This window comes from Dipodascopsis tothii (assembly GCF_038497935.1).
Source record: "Dipodascopsis tothii strain CBS 759.85 unplaced genomic scaffold V1510scaffold_12, whole genome shotgun sequence".
Classification (NCBI taxonomy): Eukaryota; Fungi; Ascomycota; class Lipomycetes; order Lipomycetales; family Lipomycetaceae; genus Neoaidaea; species Neoaidaea tothii.
In genome coordinates, this window is record NW_027117996.1 from 161,428 (window position 1) to 178,320 (window position 16,893).

A 16,893-nucleotide genomic window follows, 5' to 3' on the forward strand; every position below is an offset into this window, starting at 1 on the left:
CCGATCGGGAAACAGGTCTTTGCGCGGAACCTTAAACCCTTGCTGTCGCTTCCGTCGGAACGCCTAATCCAGCAACAAAGCCCGGAGGCGCGCGCCCGAGCCGCACGGTCGCGCCCGGACACGTTCGCCTGTTTGGCCAAGGCACATCCTTAGCAACGACTAGTGACACTGCCGCCGCGCGGCGATCGGACTCAGGGGAATGAGGGCTCGGTCCGATAACGAGTAACGAGCCACGCGAACGCCGCCGAGCCCGCTGACGAGTTCGGTGGGCCTGGGCGTTCCAGCAGACTGTCGGCTGCGCGGCTGCCCTGCCACTAGACCGCAGGCCAAGCCCATTCGACGCCACCTTCGGCTGTCACCTTCCGGCGGGCGGGGCGACACGCCGCAGCCCTACGGGTGACTGACGCCGCGGCCGCGACTATGGAGGCGCGATCAGGACTCGCCGCCAGCACACCGGACTCGTAGCCCCGTTTGGGCAGCCACCGTGCGGATCAACGGACCCGTCGATCTGCTGGCGTGTGCACTGGCGCTCCCCCGGTGTCCTGGCGTCCCACTGGCGCGTGCTGGCGCCGCCGGCCGCCGACGGGCGCTGACGTGACTCACGCGCCTGGACCGTCCGCCCGGCCCGGCCGGCTCGCGTCTGGCTCGCCCAGGGGCGCCAGGCGGCCCGTTGCCGCCGATGCCGGGTGCCCGCGCCGCCGCCGCTCTTCAGCGCCGCACCGAGCCGCTCCCGTTGCGCTTTGCGGGGTGCGTCTGGCCCGTGGGGTCCCGGTTACTTAGCGGCTGCTGATTCGGTAGTTTGTCGGCCACGACAATTTTCGGGCCCAACCGCATCACCACAGCGGCCGTCCATCGGCCGTCATCCGCACGCCGTTCCGGACTGATCCGTCACGACCGCGAGTGACTGAGACGTGTGCGCACATACCCGGCCTACAATGCGCAGCTCGATTCGGACGCTGCAACGGGCCGCTGGTCTAGCCGGCTCTTTCCGCCTGGCGCCGCCGACGGCGCCGGCGCCCTGTCGCTGGCCCATAGCGCCGGTGTGGGGCCCCTGTGCGGTGCCGGCGAGCCCGCGCGGGTGGCTGGCCGGCAGTCCGCGCACAATGGCGACGGAGCCGCCCAGGGGGCCGGCCGCGGACGCCGACAAGGCTGACAAAACGGCCAACGAGGCCGCCGAAGCGACGGCCAAAGCCGGGGCGACCGCCGAAGCGGCCGCCGAGGCCGCCGCCAGCCAATCGGCCGCCGACAGCAGCCCACAGCCCGGCCGGGCGGACCTGACGGCCATGCTCTCGCAGCAGAGCTCGCGGCTACGCGAGCTGTTTAAGAATCTGCCGTCGCAGCAGGAGCACCGACGATCCGAGATTTCCAAACAGATCTCGGCCAAGCTCGACGAGCTGCAGACGTACATCTTCACGGCCGGCAAGACGCTGAACGACATCACGGGATACTCCGAGATCGAAGCGCTCAAGAAGGCCATCGAGCGCGAAGAGCAGAACCTGCTCGAGGCGCGGGCCGAGGTCAAGCTCGCTAAGGAACTGTACACCGCGTCGATCTCGCGCCGGTCGGCGTCGCAGCGCGAGGTCAACGAGCTGCTGCAGCGCAAACACGCGTGGTCCGCCGAGGACCTCGAGCGGTTCACGTCGCTGTACCGGAGCGACCACGCGAACGAGCAGGAGGAGACCCTGGCTCACGACCGGCTGGCGCGCGCCGAGCGCAACGCAGACGAGGTCCAGGCCGAGCTCGGCCGCTCGATCCTGGCGCGGTACCATGAGGAGCAGATCTGGTCCGACAAGATCCGCCGGGCGAGCACATGGGGGACATGGATCATCATGGGCGTCAACGTGTTCTTGTTCCTGGTCGTGCAGCTGCTGCTCGAGCCATGGAAGCGGCGCCGGCTGGTGGGCTCGTTTGAGGACCGCGTGCGCGACGCGCTCGACAAGAGCAGCACGCTGAGCCCGGAACAGGTGACGCTGCTGGTCGAGCAGGCCGTGGAGAAGACGCTGGCGGAGCGGCTGCCGGCGCCTGAGGCGGTGCCTGTGGCTCCTGTGGCGCCGGAGCCGGTCCCGGCCGTCCCGACGGGCGCCGTCAAGATCCGGGTGCCGGCCGAGAACGCCTGGCGCCGGCTCGTGTTCTACGTCAGGGCGTTTGTGGAGTGGGCGCGGCAGCGGCGCGACCTGGTCGTGTCGCCGACGGAGCTGGCCGCGCTGACGGGCGCGTCCGCCGCCGTGAGCGCTCTGCTGGCCGCGCTCGTGGCGTCGCTGGTGTGACCTGTACATAGCATAATAGACGCCGCACGCTGTGCGGCTCGCATTACGCGGTGCCAGACCGCCGGGTCACGTCGCACAAAGACGCGCCTTACCCGGTCCCAACGTCTTCAGCCGTCGTCCGACCCCACCCTCCCCACAACATGCCGTCTCCGATCAAGGGCCGCACCGTCCAGAAGAAGCCGACGCCCGCGCCGACGCGGGGCCCACCGGCACCGCGCGTGCCCAACGGACTGTTTGCGACCGTCCCCAGGGCCGGGCCCACGCCCGCCACGTCCGCCGCCACCAACAAACTGGTTTCGTCCAAGTCCGCGGCCGCCAATAAGATCTCGTCGCGCGGCACCGGTGGCAAGGAGAGCCCCCGACAGCAGCACTCGTCGTGTTGCTGCTCACACTCGCCGTACGATCGGACATTTGTGATCCAGGGCCGCGGCCACGCGCACAAGGAGATTAAATGAACGGTTACGATTGGGCAATACGGTGTTGGGTACATGTCCGCATGTTTGGTTCATGTTTGGTACATGTTTGATACATGTTTGGTACATTTTGGTACATTTTGGTACATGCTTGGTAGATTGTTTGGTAGGAATGGACATTTAGACAAGACAGCTGGGTGCAAATGGTCGTAGCCGCTCTCGCACGGGTAGTGGAAAGCTGCTGGTGGCACGACTGGCTGTGCTGCGTTCGTCCAGCCAGACCCGTCCCCGATCTCCAGCAGCAGGTCCGACGTGTCGGCGTGCGGTCGCGCAGCCTGCGCATGTCGCACCGCCGCCGCACCGCCGCACACCGCACCGCCGCACACCGCACCGCCGCACAAACTGTCGGGATCTCCCACCAAATCACACCACCATGGCCAACGTCCAGCTGCTCACGTCGTGGGCGCTGCTCACGGGCATCACAATTGAGCCCGGTGTCGCCGTCAGATCCACCGGCGACACCGGCCTCGGTGTCGTGTACGATGGGCCCGGCATTGCCGCCACCGATGGCGAGCCCAGTCCGTTCATCACGGTCCCGGCAGACATGATTATCAATTCTGAGAACATCCAGCGCATGGCCCGGTCGCAGCCGCGGCTGGCCGCGCTGTTGGCGACGGCCATCGATGCATACGAGCCCATGCCCGGCGAGGACGCGGCCGCTGAGAGCCGGCCGCTGCTGGATCGTGAGATCATCTGCCGATTCTTGGTCTACAGCATGCACGACTTCAAGGCCGACAAGCACCAGCACGAGCAGCAGGGCAATATCTTCCGGCAGTTTCTAGCGTTCTACCCCCGCGAGGGCGTGCTCACACCGACGACGTGGACCGAGCCGGAGCGACTGCTGCTGGCAGCGACGTCCATCTTCCGGGCGGTCGACGCCAAGCGGAACAAGCTCGAGAGCGAGTTTCTGGCGTTCGAGAAGGTCTTCAGCCGGGTCTACCCGGGCGAGAGCATGACGCTGCACGAGTACCTGCTGGCGGACTTCTACATCAGCTCGCGAGCGATGGAAATGCCGTCATCGACGGACCGCAAGGTCGGGCTGGTGCCGCTAGTCGACTTCGCCAACCACCGAGCACACGTCGAGACCAACTGCAAGTACGAGTACCTGGCGGACGGCAGCATCGCGCTGGTGAGTGTCGGACGCGCAGTGGCGGCGGGCGACGAGCTTGTGATCTCGTATGGCGACGACAAGGGCGCCGGCGAGATGCTGTTCTCGTACGGGTTCGTGCCAGCGATCGAAACGGACGATGGGTTCGTGGCCGACGGCGCGCTCAAGCTGCGCATTGTGCCCGAGCTCGAGGAAGACCGCGCGAAGGAGTACCTCCTGGGCAAGCCGGCTGTGCTGGAGATCCGCCAGGACGGCGCCAGTCGCACGGTCGAATGGACATGCGACTACCTCTGGCTGGCGATCGTCGGCCGGCGGGACGGGCTCGAGCTCGAGCTCGTGGAGCTCGTCACGGGCGAGGACGAGCTCCGGCTATCATACAACGGCCGCGTCGTCGACACGCGCGCCGAGCGCTGGCTGGACGGGCTCAAGCAGCAGATGCACGACCGCACCGACACGGTCGCCGACCGCACGATCGGCATGTGGCCCGTGTACTACGTGCGCGCGTGCGTGCGCGTGCTCGAGCTGATCGAACACACGCTGGAGGTCCCCCGCGTCGAGAGCGACGAGTGCCGGCCGGCCGTCGTCGCTGTCGCCGAGCAATGCATCGCCATCGAGACCAAGGTCCTCCGGCAGGCGCAGGCCACGGTGCGCAGCCAGATGGAGACCATGTACGAGGCGCACCGCGCCGACATCGAGTGGTACATGAAGCACGCATAGGAGAGACGGTATATTGATGATCAAATACAAGCAAGCATGAATTCCAACTTTTATCGGTTACGTATAATTACATTCTCATGAGAGTGGTCTAGAAATACCCCCGTAACCACGGATCCCATTCACGCACTGTCCCTGTACGCGTTTTCCGCTCGGCCTCGCAGTCGTACACAGGCCAAATCGATCAATAAGCAACAATGCTATACAGATTACTTCTTCTTGGAGACGACCGACCATCCGTCTTCGCCGTCGGCGGACGGGGCCTCCTCGACCTCGACGACGGTGACGTCGTCGGCAGCGGCGGGCTTGTCGGCCTTGTCGTCGTCCTCCTCCTCGTCGGGAACAAAGTCGTCCGTGGCCGGGCCGGTGCGGAGGAGCTCGAACTGCTTCGCGGCGACCGCGACCGACACGTCCTCCTTGTTGCCGTCGACAGGGGTGGCGGTGCGGGTGCGGGCGGGCGCGGCGGCGGCGCGACGGGCGGCGATCTTGTCGGCGATATCGTCGGCGGCGGGCGCGGCGGAGCGGTTGGCGCGCTCGGCAGCGCGCTCGGCAACGCGCTCGGCGCGCTCGCGCTCGCGCTCGGCCTGGCGACGCTCGACCTCCTGCTGGCGCTTGAGCGTGTCGACCGGGGCAGCGCCACCGAACGGCGAGGCCTTGGTGTACGTAGCCGAGGCCGGCACGGCCTCGATCGGAGCCGAGCGCGGCTTGAGCTCGAGCTTGCGGCGCTCAGGCACCTTGCGCTCGCCATTGGCGCCCTCCTCGCGGGGCTTGAACGTCGAGCCTGACCGCCAGTTGTCGAACGCGCGGGGCGCCTCGTCCTCGCCGCGCTCGTAGTCGCGTCTCCGGCGCGGGCGGTCCTCGCCGCCGGCACTGGGCGGCGGGCCGCGGCGCTCCCAGTTGTCAAAGTCGCGGGGCGGGCCGTCCTCGCGCTCGCCGTACCGCTCGCGGCGCGGCGGTCTGTCCTCAAACACGGGCGCAGGGCGCGACGAGCGCCAGTCGCCGGCAGTGCGGTCCTCGCCGTCGTCGCGCTCGCGCGGCGGGTCCGCCACGTTCACGCGCAGCGTGCGGCCCTCGAGCTCGGCGCCGTTGAGCGTCATGGCCTCCTCGAGCGACGCGCGGTCGGTGAACTCGACGTAGCCAAAGTTCTTCGGGCGGCCGTCATGGTCGCACACGATCCGCACGCTCTCGATCTTGCCCTTGGAGAAAAAGTCGCCGAGGATCTCCTCGTCCACGTCGGGGGACAGGTTGCCCACGTACGCCGTGAACGGCGGCTCGTCCGGCATCGGCACGGGGTCCCGCGAGTACCGCGGCGGGAACCGGTCGTCGCTGCCGCCCGCTGATGTCAGCGCGCTCGTGCCCATTACTTACGCCGCGAGTATCTGTCGCCCATTCCGCCGCCGTTGAACCGCGATCCGTACGTCGGACGCTCGCCGGTCGACGCTGCCGTCAGCGCCGCGCGCGCGCCCACTTACCAATCGTCGGCATGTCCTCCATCTCGTCCGCCCATGACCCGTAGTCTGCCGTCAGCGCGCCCGCCGGACCACTTACTGTCGTTGGTCAGGAAGTCCGTCAGACTCATCTTGTTTCCCTTGTTCTTGGGCGCTGTCTGTCAGCCGTGATCCGCGTCCGCTGCCGTACCCATGGTGAAGAGTTTGTCGATGTCGGCCTCTGGATGGTGTTCTGAGTATATCAATCTCTGGTCGTCAGCACGCCCTGCGTCACGCCACCGCCGCGCACACGCGATCGCTCCGACCACATACCTGATATACGCTCTTGTTTCAGACAAGCTCGGTGCTCAATCAGCTCTTGTCGTGGATTTTCGATCGGTTGGCACGGGTCCTAGTGAGGTGAAAATTTAGCCAGCCTGGATCCACGACATAAATTTTTTTTGCGAGAAACGTTAATTTGCACGCTAGGCGAGGATGGGGTGGCAACCGCGCTGAGTCGCGATGTATATGCCGGAAACACGCAACCGCGTGGCGTCTGTGCCTCCGCGCTGCGGCGCCGCGCTGCCTGCCGCGCTGGCCACCGCGCGGCTGCCACACTGGCCGCCGCGCTGCCTGCTGCACGGGCGGCACTGGATAGGCGCGGTCGTGCGCTACGTGGCGGTGCGGCCGGCACCGCCGGCGTGGCTGGCGGATCGCCGGCAGACCCGTGGCCGGCCCGTGGCGCTGTGGCGCCGTGGGGCTCCGTGGTCGCGCGACTAGCGTGCGGCGCGCGCCGCACGATGTGCGGCTCGTGCACGATGACGTCTTTATTCACTACGCGGCACCGCGCCCGTCTCGTACTTTTGCTCCGGCAGCAGCTGGATGTAGTGGTCGCACTGCGGGATCTCGTTGCCCACGTGGCCGATCGCGATGACCGTGCCGCCCCACTCGCGCACGTACGCCTTGCAGAGCGCGATGTTGCGGTCGTTCATGCCCGAAAAGGCCTCGTCCAGGATCAGGATCCGCGGGTTCTTGACGACCGCGCGCGCAAACAGCACAAGCTTCTGGTCGTTGAGCGAGAGCTCGCCGAAGCGTGCGGCGCCGTCCACGCCAAAGTAGCCGAGCAGCGCCGAGATGCGGCGATCGCGCTCGCCGGCGTCGCGCTCGGTCACGTTCGGCGACGCCGCCGTCGGCGGCAGGAACGAGCCCACGTTGAAGCCGGTGGCGACGGCGTCGTACGCCGTCAGTGCACGCGGGAAGATCGCGTGGATCTCGGGCGACGCGTGGCCGATGTCGCGGTTGACGGCAAAGTAGTTGCTGCGGCCGGTCTTGCGCGGCTCGCCAAACAGCTTGATGCGCGAGTTCCACGACTGCGGGTGGTCCGCGGTCAGCAGCGACAGCAGCGTGCTCTTGCCGGTGCCTGGGGTCAGTTCTGCCGGACAGCGTCGTACCGTTGTTGCCGCGCAGGTGCCACACCTGGCCCTCGCTCACGGTCCACTGCAGCTTGTCGAGCACGACCTTGCCACGGTACGCGACCGTGACGTGGTCCAGGTCGATGGCCGGCACGGCCGCACCCGCCGGCGTGTACGCCAGGCCGAGCGCGGCCAGATCGAGCCCGAGCTCGACGTCGGCGTCCGACCGGACCGCGCGCTGCGCGGCCAGCGCCGCCGCCACGTCCTCCTTCCGCCCGGCGGCCACGACGCCGTGCTCGTCCGCAATGGCTACGTGTGTGATCCACTCCGGGATGGCCTCGTGCGTGCGCAGGCCTATCACCGTGTGCGGCGCCGGCGCCAGCTCCTCCAGCAGCCGCGACATGTCGGCCGTCGCGGTCGGATCGAGCCCCACTGCCGTCAGTCCCGCGCGCCCGCCCACTCACAGAACGGCTCGTCCGCCAGCAGCATGCGCGGGCTGCGCATCAGGCCCTTGGCCACGCGCGCCCGCCGCATCTGCCCGTTGCTGAGCGTCATAATCCACTGGTCCTGCTGGCCCGTCAGGTTCAGCCGCGACACCGCGCGCGTGTACAGCTCGTCCTGCGCGGCCCTGTCCGTCACCGTGTTGGAGCTCGTCGCAAACGACGCCTGCAGGAAGTCTCGCAGCGTCGCGTCCTCGGCCTCGCGGTACGACTCGTACCGCGCCGCCAGATAGTCCGGTCGGATGGGCGACTCAAAGGTAATCAGGCTCACCACCGACGCCGGCCACGCCTTCTTTTCCAGGAACGGGTACTCGCGCGCCGTCGGCGGCACCGATATGTACTGTCCGGCAATCACCTGCAGCAGCTGCGTCTTCATGGGGCCTGTTACGGCCCACCGCTGGCCGGGTTCGATCGTGAGCGAAATCGGTTCCCGGAACAATTGGCTGCGAAATTGCTGCACGCGCAGCATGCACTGCTTGAGCACCAGCAGGGGCTTGGATCCCGACATGGCGACGACGCTGCACTCTGTTGCGGTTGCGGCGGATTGGCCCCGGAATTTGCCTGTGAGCGTGCCTGTGGAGCCCTAATTCCTCGGTAGACTCATTTCATAATTAGAGTGCTATTCTTCCCCGCAAATTTTTATCAACCATCATGATTCCTGCCGTCCAGAACAAGCGTCCGGTGAGTCATCAGAGGCACGGCTGGGTGGATCTGCTAACGGACAGAGCACTGACGACCTGCGGCGCGATCTGAAGCGGCCGGAGATGATACCGCCGCCGCCGTGCCGTATGCCGGTCAACCTCGAGCTCGAGGCCAGGCTTGCTCAGTGGGATCCGGCCCGCACGCATCCTGTGTTCTTTGGCGGCTCTCTCGTGAGCGCCAAGGACGGCGATGAGGCTGCTGGGCCGGTCCATCCGGCGGCCACGGGCTACCGGCTGCACGCGGCCCTTGCTTACGAATCCGCCACCGTGGAGGCTGAGAATGCCGACAAGGGCGGCGCGACCGAGACCAGCAAGCTGTAGGCGCGAGCTGTGTGTCTGAGTCTCCGGAGCCGCGTCAGGACGAGTGGCCTGCGGGTAGGCAGTTGAGCCGCACGACGTGCGGCTCATATCATTGCGCGCCGCCGCCCGCAGGCCGCGCCGACGGGGTCGCCACCGGCGATCAGCGTGCGAGCCCCTGACGGCGGATCGGCGCGGCGGCTGTGTTGCGGGAGCGAGATGAGCCGCACACGATGCGGCTCAGATCTTGCACTGCCCGCTCGGCAGCTGTCGCGGCGAGACCGCAACCGGACGCCCGTCAACTTGTGGGCCTCCCGCGGCGGTCCGTCGGGGTGGGATCTACGGGCAGGGTCGTTGGCTGCGAGCGTTCTTGTTGAGCCGCACATTGTGCGGCTCAGCACACAGTCACCGCCCTGTCTGCCGGCAGCCGTCTTCGACAGGGTCGCCGCCGGGGCTCACAACACAAGAATTCGGCGATCACGCCAGGTGCTGCCTGACTGGCCTTGTAACCAACAATTGTACATTTTGACCTACAGCTTAGCCCGCGGGCTGACTTTGGCAGCCACGCCGGTGACAATCGAGGCGGCCTCGTCGGCGACGCGGCGGAGCAGAACCTCGCACGTCGGCACGTCGTCGATCAGGCCCTGAACCATGCCGGCCGTCCACACGCCGCCGTTCTTGTCGCCCGTCTCGTAGACCGTGCGGCCGCGGGCCCCCGAGACCAGCTCCTGGACCTCGGAAAAGTCGGGCTTGCCGCGCTCGCGCTCGATGCGGACGACCTCGGTTGAGACGTCGTTCTGGGTCAGCAGCGTATTGCACCACGTACCTTGAACATGCGCGTCGTGTTCTTGAAGCTGCGCAGCATGAGCACCGTGTTGTGCTCGTCGCCGTCGACCAGCGCCTGCTTGATGTTGGGGTGGATGGCCGACTCGACCGTGCACATGATGCGCGTGCCCATGTTGACGCCCTGGGCGCCCAGCGCCAGGGCCGCCGCCAGGCCGCGGCCATCCGCAAAGCCGCCCGAGGCGATGTACGGGATTTTGAGCGCCTTGGCGGCCTTGGCCAGCAGGACCAGGCCGGGAATGTCGTCCTCGCCGGGGTGGCCGGCGCTGACGTCAGCGCGCCCGCGACCAGACTTACCACTCGAATCTGCCGTCAGCGCGTCCACAGCGCCACTTACCCATCCATGCTGATGCAGTGGACGCCCAGCGACTGAGCCTTGAGCGCGTGCCGGATAGACACGCACTTGTGGATCACGATCGCGTTGGACTTCTGCAAAAGATCCAAGATCGTGTACGGATTGCCGGCGGTCTCGAAGATACGCACGCCCTCGGCCAGCGCTACCTCGCAGTACTCTCTGTAGTTGGGCGGCCGGATCGACGGCAGCAGCGTGATGTTGACCGCGAACGGCTTGTCGGTGAGCCTGCGCATCTTGCGAATCCTGGAGTCAGCGTGCCCGCGACCGATCTTACTCTTCACGCAGCGCCTCTGGCGACGGTTGCGTCAGCGCAGTCTGGGTCAGCAGGCTCAAGAAAGTACGTACGATTGTGCCGAGGCCCCCGGCGTTGCTGACGGCGGCGGCGAGTTCTGTGTCAGCAGCTCCTGGCGGCTACCTACCAGCACGGCCAACCCACATCATGCCTGGAGTCAGCGCACTCTCGCCGATACATACCGCCCATAGTGATGGGATACTTGATGCCGAGCGTCTCGGTCAGCCATGTCTTGATCGGAGCGGCGGAGTGTGCGGCCATGGTTGTAGTAGAGTCGAGTCAGCTTCTCGACGGATCCTGGGGAGATGAGTGCTCCTTGTTGTCATATATACTGCACACGCAGAGATGCCGAGGTCGAAATGAAGTCCCAATATGCGGGGAACCGCGTGGCGGCACGCGGTCGGGCAGGAGAAGGCCGGGTAACCCTGGACACTGAGCCGCACGACAGGTCGCCCTCAGAGCCGCATTTCGTGCGGCTTGCGCCGCACGCTGTGCGGCGCCCGTTGCTCACCAGCCTCCGGCAGTGACTCTGTCCGAGACCTGCCTGCGGGCAGATCCCTGCGGGTAGATCCCGCGGGCGGATCTGTCTACCTAGTCGCACAGAGCGCGGCCTCCGGGCGACCCCCGAAGAGCACCGGCAGCGCAGGCGCCTGGACAGAGTAGCAGCAGCTCGCCCAGGCGCCTGAGCAGCCGCACATCGTGCGGCGCTCGTTGTGAGCTGTTCTGGGGCGTGTCGCACAGAGGGCACGCCCTACGCGCGTTGGTGCACATCTGGCCTGCACTATTGCACTTATGCGGCACGGCCCTTTTGTATAGTAAATTTTCAGCTCTCTCCCCATCGACCTCTGCACCCGAGTCCTTCGATCCAGGCACGCCGCAATGCCGGTCTACATCAAGGGAGGCGTGTGGACGAACGTGGAGGGTATGTTCTAGCGGGCGCCGGGCGGATTGGTCGTCGCGTGCAGCAGTGCTGACCTACAGATGAAATCCTTCGCGCAGCGTGAGTAACGGCGGCGCCGTCACAGCGCAGACACTGACGGCAGGATCTCCAAGTATGGGCTCAACCAGTGGGCACGCGTGTCGTCGCTGCTGGCGCGCAAGACGGCCAAGCAGGTCAAGGCGCGGTGGACCGAGTGGCTCGACCCGGCCATCAAGAAGATCGAATGGTCGCGCGAAGAGGACGAGAAGCTGCTGCACCTGGCCAAGCTGATGCCGACGCAGTGGCGCACGATTGCGCCGCTGGTCGGACGCACGGCGACGCAGTGTCTGGAGCGGTACCAGAAGCTGCTGGACGAGGCTGAGGCGGCCGACAACGGGCTCGGGCTGACGGGCCCTGGCGACGAGGCGTTGGCGCCGACGGCGGACCAGGTGCGGCGGCTGCGGCCCGGCGAGATCGACCCCGACCCCGAGAACAAGCCGGCGCGGCCAGACGCGATCGACATGGACGAGGACGAGAAGGAAATGCTGTCGGAGGCGCGCGCGCGTCTGGCCAACACACAGGGCAAGAAGGCCAAGCGCAAGGACCGCGAGCGGCTGCTGGAGGAGAGCCGGCGGCTGGCGGTGCTGCAGAAGCGGCGCGAGCTCAAGCAGGCCGGAATCAACGTGCGGCTGGTGCGCAAGAACAAGAACGAGATGGACTACAACGCCGACATTCCGTTCGAGCACCGGCCGGCGCCGGGATTCTACGACACAGCCGAGGAGCTGAGCACCAACAACCGCGAGAAGCTGGCGTTCGATGCGCGGACCAAGCAGCGCGGCGCGCAGCGCAAGGACACAGGCGACGACAAGAAGCGCCAGCGCGACAAGGACCCGGCCGCGGCCGAGAAGGCCGCGCTCGCGCGCGCCGAGAAGCTGCAGCAGCTGCAGGAGGCCGACCAGATCGCCAAGCGGCGGAAGCTGTCGCTGCCGGCGCCGCAGATCAAGGAGCAGGAGCTCGAGGAGATCGTTAAGATCGGGTCCAAGGAGGAGCAGCTCAAGGAGTACGCCGAGGACGGCGGGCTGGCCGAGGCGCTCGTCGAGCGCGGATACACGTCCAAGCTCAACCTGAGCCAGCCGCAGCGCACGCCGCGCGTCGAGCAGACCGAGGACTACATCTACCAGGCGTCGCGCGACCTGCGCGCGCTGACCAACACGCGCTCGTCGCTCCTTGGCGGCGAGAACACGCCGCTGCACCAGGGCACCGGCTTCAAGGGCAGCGCGCCCGACCGCTCGCTGGCCGAGACGCCGAACCCGCTCGCGCTGTCGCTCGGCGGCGGCCCGGCGGACGCGACGCCGTTTGCGACGCCGCGGCCGGCCGCGCCGTCCGCGCAGAGCTCGCTGCGGAGCGCGTTTGCGAGCCTGCCCAAGCCCAAGAACGATTTCGAGCTCGTGCTCGTCGACGAGGAGGACGAGGACGCGGCCACGGTCGACAAGATGGCCGTGGACGAGGACGCCGGCGAGCGCGACCGTCGGCTGGCCGCCGAGAAGCAGCGCGAGCTCGAGCGCGCGCTGGCCCGGCGGTCGTCCGTCATCCAGCGCGGCCTGCCGCGGCCCAAGACGGTCGACGCGGCCGCGCTGGTCGCGCCGGCCGAGCTCGACGGCAAGGACCCCATCCGCGCGGCCATCATGCGCGAGTACCGCGCGCTCGTCGTCTCGGACTCGCTCAAATACCCGGTCGACGGCGGCGCGGTCGTCAACGCGGACGGCCTCGGCGTCGTGGACGACCTCGACGACGCCGTCCGCGACGACGTTCTCGCGCTCATCGCGGCCGAGGCCGCCAAGGACGAGCACGCCGCGCCGCACCGCGCGCAGCTCGCCGCGCAGCTCGCCGCGGCCGAGTACGAGCTCCCCGGCATCGGCGCCGCGCTCGACCCGGCTCTCGACGAGGACGACGTGGCCGAGACCGTCGTCGGCGCGCTCACGACCGCCGCCCAGAGCGCCAACAAGACCGAGAAGAAGCTGCAGCTGCTGCTCGGCGGCTACATGACGCGCCACAAGGCCATCCTCGCGCGCGTGCCCGTCCAGCAGCAGACGCTCAACGAGGCCGTCAACAAGTACGAGGCCTTTGCGTCACTCAAGGCGCTCGAGGACGCCGCGCTGGTCTCGCGCACGGACCCGCTCGAGGAGGAGGTCAACGAGCTGCTCAAGATCGAGCGCGAGAAGCAGGAGCGGTATCGCACGCTCTCGGACGTGCTCAACGGGCTCGCCTAATGTATGTACCAATCCACGCGTCGTCACCTTTGGCGTTCTGACCGCCCGAAGCGGTGACCCGTCACGTGATTGTAAAATTTTCTCATTCCGCTTGTGCCTATCAGTCGCCCACCCCCGGCCCCCGGCAGAAGCAAGCGAGAGGACAGCGCGCGAGACAAGCCAGCGAGGTCTGCCTCCGGACAAAAATGAGATGGAGGTCTCAACGGTACGGATGGATGGCGTGGCGTGGGCGTGGCCGCGCGGCCGGGCCGGGTTGCTGACACACCCAGGACCTCTTGGACAAGCTACGGTTCGAGAGCATAGAGCAGCGGCGGCAACTGTGCAGGTACGTGCGCGCGGCGGCCGGCGGCGGCTGACGGTGCAGCGATGTCGTCAAGGGACGCAAGCGGAAGCTCTCGGAGCTGTACTACCTGTGCCGGAGCCCGCTGGCGCCGATCACGGACGACATCATCGCCCAGGAGGACGACAACCTGATGGCGTTTCTCGAGAAGAACGACCTCGAGCGGTACCGGGCCGGGTACGTGGCGATGGATGGCGCGGACGTGGGGCTGACGGGCAGTGGCCACCTGTTTGACGAGAGCTCGCTGCCGCCGCCGAAGTACTCGCGCATCGAGCCGCGGAAGCGGCCGGCGGTCAAGCTGGAGCCGGCGCCGGCTGAGGACGCCAAGAGGAGCGCGGGCAAGGGCGTGGCGGCGACGCCGGGCCGGATGACGACCCGGGTGAGCTCCGGCGCGATCCGGCACAAGTCCGTGAACGAGCTGCTGGGCAACACGCCGCGGACGGCGGGCGCGGGCGCGGGCGCGCCGAGCACGGCCGTCGCTGCACGGCCGGCGCGGCGCGCGGACGACGCGCTGGCGCGGCGCAAGGCGTTCCCGAAGCTCGTGCTGTCGCAGCAGCAGCCGCGGTCGAACGGCGGCCCGCCGCTGGTCAAGATCTTCTACTCGATCCAGGCGTCGCCGCTGAACAAGTTCATCCCGTCGTCGCACAAGGCGCTGACGACGGAGGACTACTTCCTGTCGTACCTGGAGGCGCGGCTGATGATCACGTTCTCGCGGATCGAGGAACTCAAGAAGGACGGCAAGTGGAGCCTGCGGCAGCCGCAGAAGTTCCACGCGCCCAAGCGCGCCAAGACGCACTGGGACAACGTGCTGGACGAGATGAAGTGGCTGTCGACGGACTACGCCGAGGAGCGCAAGTTCAAGATCGCGCAGTGCTGGAAGATCTCGAGCTGGGTGGCCGACTACTGGACGTACGGCAAGACGGTGTGCGTCAAGACGCGGCCGCCGACGCTGCTGCCGCGCGAGGGCGACGAGGCCGCCAGCGACCAGATGGACACAGACAAGCCGTCGGAGCCGCCGTCGCCGCTGACGGTGCCGGAGGACGACATGTCGGTCGAGTACGCGGACGGCGACAAGCCGGACGAGCCCGCCGACGAGGTCGTCGACCGGCCGGAGCTGCGGGGCTCGGCGCTGACGACGCTGACGCTGGCGCCGAGCTTCGGCGACATGGCCGCGCACACGACGAGCCTGCGGCTCGACCAGGCCAACCTCGAGATCTCGAAGCTGATCGAGAGCATCCCGCTGTACGTGGCGCCGACGCCGTTCGAGGACGTCACCTACCACGACGACATCGAGGACCTGCCCATCGTGCCGCTGTCCAAGTACTCGGCCATGGACTCGCTCGCCGCCGGCGCCGAGCACGCGTCGTGGCGGCGGTTCGAGTTCGAGCACGCCGAGGACGAGCCCGAGCCCGAGCCCGCGCCGGCCGCGCCCAAGGTCGCGCTCGAGGGCTCGTCCGCGCACCGCGCGCTCTTCATCAGCGAGAGCGCCAAGCGCGCCACGTACGTGCGGCCGCCGCTGCCGCCGAACCTCAAGTACGTCGAGTACGTGGTGCCGACGATCTGGCTGCCGCAGGACGACGCCACGCTCCTGCGCCTGGCCTCGGACTATGCATACAACTGGGACGTGATCGCGGCGCACATGAACCCGCGCCAGTCGTGGGGCATCAACTCCAACATCGAGCGGCGCACGCCGTGGGAGTGCTTCGAGCGGTGGCTCCAGCTCGAGCCCAACTTCCAGTCCCAGGACCTCTACGGGCCGTACGCGCGCGCCAGCCAGACCTGGCTCGACACGAGTGCGCGCGCCCAGAGCATCACCAAGCGCCGGCTGACGCCCATGGGCGTCCACGCCGACAGCTCCCAGCGCGGCCAGAAGCGCCAGCGCTGGGCCGGCCTCTTCGAGGCCATCCGCAAGAGCCTGCGCAAGCGCGAGAACGCGCCCAAGCCCAACACCGTGCCGCCGATCGTGCGCAAGCAGCAGTCGGCCGACGGCAGCAAGGTCACCGTGCCGACCCCGCTGGACCTGTCGAAGCTCAAGTTCGACCGCGACCGTGCGCTGGCCGACGCGTACCTGATGCAGCAGCAGCAGCAGCGCAACGCGGCCGCCGCGGCCTCGACCACGCCCCAGGACTCGGCGGGCCAGGCGAGGGTGAGTGCATGACCCGGCACGACTAACGGCAGATTGCGCGCGCGTTTCCAAACAACGCGGCCGTGGCTGCGGCCGTTGCCGCCCAGCGCGGCGGCAACGTGGCCGCGCAGGTGCAGGCGCAGGCTCAGGCACAGGCACAGGCGCAGGCTCAGGCCCAGGCCCAGGCCCACGCGCAGGCCCAGCAGGCCCACGCCGTCGGCACGCCCGGCCGCGTGGGCACGCCCGGCATGGTCGGCACGCCCGGCCGCTTGGGCACGCCCACCATGGGCACCCCCGGGGCCATTGCCATGCACGGCACGCACAGCCAGCAGCAGCACGCCATGGGAATGGTCCACGGCGTGCATGGCGTGATTGGCACCCCCGTGCGCGTGGCCACCCCTGGGCGCGTGGCCACGCCGGGCATGGGCACGCCCGTCCAGGTGCCGGCCATGCCCGCCAACGGCCAGCACGGCCAGGGCCAGCTGCCGCACGGCCAGCACCCAGGCCAGCACGGCCAGGGCGGTGCCGGCGGCGCCGGCGGCGCCGGTGGCATGTCGGTCATGTACTAGGCTGAAAAGCTACGGATTGTTTGTGGTTACGGTATGGTTGGGTATGGCATCTTGGGTATCTTTTCTCGCTGTATAGCTTAGCTGTATAACATGTATATCATTGTCATGGGATCGTCAGGTGATTGCCACGCGCTGGGACCTGCGGTGCGGTTGCCGTCTGGCGGCTGGCGGCGCCGATCCCCGCACCCGCGGCGATCGCGCGCTGGGTATATAACCAGCCGGTGCGGGCGGGGAGCGTAGACATCCACGATATCGACAGACACTATGGGATTACTAGTAAG

At 67.7% G+C, this 16,893-nt stretch overlaps 8 protein-coding genes across 8 annotated transcripts; 4 read left to right on the forward strand and 4 right to left on the reverse strand.

Annotated features, from left to right (window-relative positions):
* Nucleotides 1–1,283: 1,283 nt before the first annotated feature.
* On the forward strand, nt 1,284–2,267 carry V1510DRAFT_364447 (Mdm33 family-domain-containing protein; the record flags this gene model as incomplete). Its single annotated transcript, XM_066931190.1, has 1 exon — nt 1,284–2,267. One exon carries the CDS (start codon nt 1,284–1,286, stop codon nt 2,265–2,267), a length of 984 nt encoding a protein of 327 aa, XP_066789359.1.
* Nucleotides 2,268–3,087: 820 nt separating this feature from the next.
* V1510DRAFT_415785 (uncharacterized protein) lies at nt 3,088–4,739 on the forward strand. The gene has a single exon (XM_066933662.1). It carries the CDS (start codon nt 3,114–3,116, stop codon nt 4,563–4,565), a length of 1,452 nt encoding a protein of 483 aa, XP_066789360.1. The 5' UTR covers nt 3,088–3,113; the 3' UTR covers nt 4,566–4,739.
* On the reverse strand, nt 4,552–6,439 carry V1510DRAFT_415786 (uncharacterized protein). Its single transcript, XM_066933663.1, has 6 exons — nt 6,323–6,439; nt 6,201–6,258; nt 6,111–6,164; nt 6,035–6,079; nt 5,931–6,002; nt 4,552–5,898 (listed from the first exon to the last, which is right to left on the reverse strand). The coding sequence occupies exons 2-6, from the start codon at nt 6,202–6,204 to the stop codon at nt 4,772–4,774; spliced, it is 1,302 nt and encodes a 433-aa protein (XP_066789361.1). The 5' UTR covers nt 6,205–6,258; nt 6,323–6,439; the 3' UTR covers nt 4,552–4,771.
* Nucleotides 6,440–6,777: 338 nt separating this feature from the next.
* V1510DRAFT_429827 (P-loop containing nucleoside triphosphate hydrolase protein) lies at nt 6,778–8,485 on the reverse strand. The gene is made up of 3 exons (XM_066935337.1): nt 7,866–8,485; nt 7,441–7,833; nt 6,778–7,409 (listed from the first exon to the last, which is right to left on the reverse strand). The coding sequence occupies exons 1-3, from the start codon at nt 8,407–8,409 to the stop codon at nt 6,817–6,819; spliced, it is 1,530 nt and encodes a 509-aa protein (XP_066789362.1). The 5' UTR covers nt 8,410–8,485; the 3' UTR covers nt 6,778–6,816.
* Nucleotides 8,486–9,380: 895 nt separating this feature from the next.
* Nucleotides 9,381–10,734, reverse strand: V1510DRAFT_415797 (uncharacterized protein). Its single transcript, XM_066933664.1, has 8 exons — nt 10,572–10,734; nt 10,517–10,540; nt 10,443–10,486; nt 10,372–10,412; nt 10,080–10,340; nt 10,040–10,048; nt 9,726–10,008; nt 9,381–9,696 (listed from the first exon to the last, which is right to left on the reverse strand). Exons 1-8 carry the CDS (start codon nt 10,648–10,650, stop codon nt 9,430–9,432), a joined length of 1,008 nt encoding a protein of 335 aa, XP_066789363.1. The 5' UTR covers nt 10,651–10,734; the 3' UTR covers nt 9,381–9,429.
* Nucleotides 10,735–11,234: 500 nt separating this feature from the next.
* Nucleotides 11,235–13,672, forward strand: V1510DRAFT_415799 (pre-mRNA splicing factor component-domain-containing protein). The gene is made up of 3 exons (XM_066933665.1): nt 11,235–11,311; nt 11,371–11,389; nt 11,433–13,672. The coding sequence occupies exons 1-3, from the start codon at nt 11,269–11,271 to the stop codon at nt 13,576–13,578; spliced, it is 2,208 nt and encodes a 735-aa protein (XP_066789364.1). The 5' UTR covers nt 11,235–11,268; the 3' UTR covers nt 13,579–13,672.
* Nucleotides 13,673–13,676: 4 nt separating this feature from the next.
* V1510DRAFT_393461 (uncharacterized protein) lies at nt 13,677–16,076 on the forward strand (the record flags this gene model as incomplete). The annotated part of the gene is made up of 4 exons (XM_066931818.1): nt 13,677–13,783; nt 13,848–13,903; nt 13,943–14,095; nt 14,138–16,076. The coding sequence occupies exons 1-4, from the start codon at nt 13,769–13,771 to the stop codon at nt 16,074–16,076; spliced, it is 2,163 nt and encodes a 720-aa protein (XP_066789365.1). The 5' UTR covers nt 13,677–13,768.
* On the reverse strand, nt 16,048–16,761 carry V1510DRAFT_415805 (uncharacterized protein). The gene has a single exon (XM_066933666.1). The coding sequence runs from the start codon at nt 16,603–16,605 to the stop codon at nt 16,213–16,215; it is 393 nt and encodes a 130-aa protein (XP_066789366.1). The 5' UTR covers nt 16,606–16,761; the 3' UTR covers nt 16,048–16,212.
* Between the last annotated feature and the right edge of the window lie 132 nt (nt 16,762–16,893).

Excerpts from the sequence above, each read along its gene's own strand:
- V1510DRAFT_415805 (XM_066933666.1), bottom strand. The coding sequence starts at position 16,605 with ATGACCGACATGCCACCGGCGCCGCCGGCGCCGCCGGCACCGCCCTGG.
- V1510DRAFT_415799 (XM_066933665.1), top strand. The coding sequence starts at position 11,269 with ATGCCGGTCTACATCAAGGGAGGCGTGTGGACGAACGTGGAGG.
- V1510DRAFT_429827 (XM_066935337.1), bottom strand. The coding sequence starts at position 8,409 with ATGTCGGGATCCAAGCCCCTGCTGGTGCTCAAGCAGTGCATGCTGCGC. Across the intron at positions 7,834-7,865 it reads GCTGGCGGACGAGCCGTTCT|TGGGGCTCGATCCGACCGCG; the intron begins GTGAGTGGGCGG and ends GACTGACGGCAG. Across the intron at positions 7,410-7,440 it reads GCACCTGCGCGGCAACAACG|GCACCGGCAAGAGCACGCTG; the intron begins GTACGACGCTGT and ends AACTGACCCCAG.
- V1510DRAFT_415786 (XM_066933663.1), bottom strand. Across the intron at positions 6,080-6,110 it reads GGACTTCCTGACCAACGACA|ACTACGGGTCATGGGCGGAC; the intron begins GTAAGTGGTCCG and ends CGCTGACGGCAG. Across the intron at positions 6,003-6,034 it reads GGAGGACATGCCGACGATTG|CGTCGACCGGCGAGCGTCCG; the intron begins GTAAGTGGGCGC and ends CGCTGACGGCAG.
- V1510DRAFT_415797 (XM_066933664.1), bottom strand. The coding sequence starts at position 10,650 with ATGGCCGCACACTCCGCCGCTCCGATCAAGACATGGCTGACCGAGACG. Across the intron at positions 10,487-10,516 it reads GATGTGGGTTGGCCGTGCTG|AACTCGCCGCCGCCGTCAGC; the intron begins GTAGGTAGCCGC and ends CTGCTGACACAG. Across the intron at positions 9,697-9,725 it reads ACACGACGCGCATGTTCAAG|AACGACGTCTCAACCGAGGT; the intron begins GTACGTGGTGCA and ends CTGCTGACCCAG.
- V1510DRAFT_415785 (XM_066933662.1), top strand. The coding sequence starts at position 3,114 with ATGGCCAACGTCCAGCTGCTCACGTCGTGGGCGCTGCTCACGGGCATC.